Source organism: Monoraphidium neglectum, assembly GCF_000611645.1.
Source record: "Monoraphidium neglectum strain SAG 48.87 unplaced genomic scaffold scaffold06338, whole genome shotgun sequence".
Taxonomy (NCBI): Eukaryota; Viridiplantae; Chlorophyta; class Chlorophyceae; order Sphaeropleales; family Selenastraceae; genus Monoraphidium; species Monoraphidium neglectum.
Window position 1 is genome coordinate 1 of NW_014007302.1, and position 1,619 is coordinate 1,619.

Consider the following 1,619-nt stretch of genomic DNA (forward strand, 5'->3'; position numbering starts at 1 on the left):
TCGCACCCCCCCACCACCACCACCCACGCCCCACCACCACACACCCACCCCCTTCCACCTATCCCTACCAACCCCCACCCCAAAACCACCACGCACCCTCCCTTGCCAATTCCCTCCCATCCCCAGCCCTCCCCTAGCAACCATCGGCCCCGTTCACACGCACACAAAATCAACAACGCGTACCCCACGAAATTACCCCTTACCGCCCCTCCTCGTAATTCCCCAACACACCGCACAGCCCAACCCTCACAAAGCCGCGAAAAACCTCGCCCTCCATGCGGCACCGCCCAACCGCCGGCCCCCCGCACCGAAACAACCGAGCCCATTAAGACGCGCGAGCCACATGCAGCAAGCACGGCGCGCTTTCGACACGACTAATCACCCCCGTCACCCGGGACACCCATTGCTGCGCCACCCACCGAGTGGCCCGCCTCCAAATGCAGCACCGCCTCCTTCTGAAAGACGTCCAGCTCAAAGGGGTACTCTATGGCAAAGCCGCGCCCCTTCAGCGCCCGCCACGCCCCCGGGACGTCGTCGATGCCGCCACGCACCGCAAACTCGAGGTCGCCGCGGCGGCGCTTGGGGGCGGCCGCGGCGGCGGTGGCGGCGGCCGTGGTGCTGGAGGGGGTCTGGCAAGGGGTTGGGGGGAGAGGCGGGCGGGTGTGCGAGAGAGGGTGCGTTTCGGGAACGGCGGCTCGAAAAGGGGGGTCGCTTGGGGCGGTGAGGAATGAGCCGGCAGGACGTGGCGGCACTGCAATGCTGACGCACCGCAGGCGAACTGTTTGCGACTAGGCGAGCGGGGTCCAACCACCAACAGACAACCCACCACGCGCCCAGCCACGGCCGCGCCCAGCAGCGTGTCCAAGTGGTCAGCCTCCGCAGCCCCATCCGCCGCCGCGGCCGCCGCCGCCCCGCCGCCAGCACCATCGCCTGCGGCCGCCTGCTCGAGCGCCGACGGCGCCGCGCCCGCCGCCGCCGATTCGGCCACGACATCTGCATCGGCCAAGTCCTTGGATGCTGCTGCTGCACTCAGATCATCCTCATCTCCCTCCGCCTCCTCCTCCTCCTCCTCTTCCTCCTCCTCGGCCCCCAACATCCAGAGGCCATCGAATATCGCGGCCCCCTGGGCCCGCGCCGCCTTGGCGGCCGCCGACGGGCCCGACAGCTTCGGGGCCGGCGCGGGGACGCCGGCGGGGGCGGCGGCGACGCCTGATGACGTCATCGGCGGGGCGGGGGCGGCGGCAAGGGGCGGCTCGTCGTCGACGTCACCTGATGACATTGTTGGGTTGGGGCGGTGAGGGTGGGTAGGGGGGTGGATGTGGGGCTTTCCCCGGGAGAAGAGCCAGGGCGGCTGCAGATTCTTTTGTTGTGGAGGATGGGGTGCTGGGTTGTCAAGGCGGCGTGCAAGGGTCGTGTTCACAACGCGGACCCGCACGAGCCATGACAAGCGCGCCCCCCGTAGCAGGTGCGTGCGGTTGAACCGCGCGGCGGGCGGCAACTGAAGCTGCGGGTGCGCCACGGGGGCGCGTGGGTGCGAGGACGGCTGGGGTCGCCACATGCTGTGGCAAGGAGGGGCTCGCGGGGCTGGTGCCACCCCCCGCTGCACGCCTCGGCGCATT

At 69.9% G+C, this 1,619-nt stretch overlaps 1 protein-coding gene across 1 annotated transcript; it reads right to left on the reverse strand.

Moving 5' to 3' along the window:
* Window positions 1-374: 374 nt before the first annotated feature.
* Window positions 375-1,279, reverse strand: MNEG_16410 (hypothetical protein; the record flags this gene model as incomplete). Its single annotated transcript, XM_014035120.1, has 2 exons — window positions 375-629; window positions 827-1,279. The coding sequence occupies 2 exons, from the start codon at window positions 1,277-1,279 to the stop codon at window positions 375-377; spliced, it is 708 nt and encodes a 235-aa protein (XP_013890574.1).
* Between the last annotated feature and the right edge of the window lie 340 nt (window positions 1,280-1,619).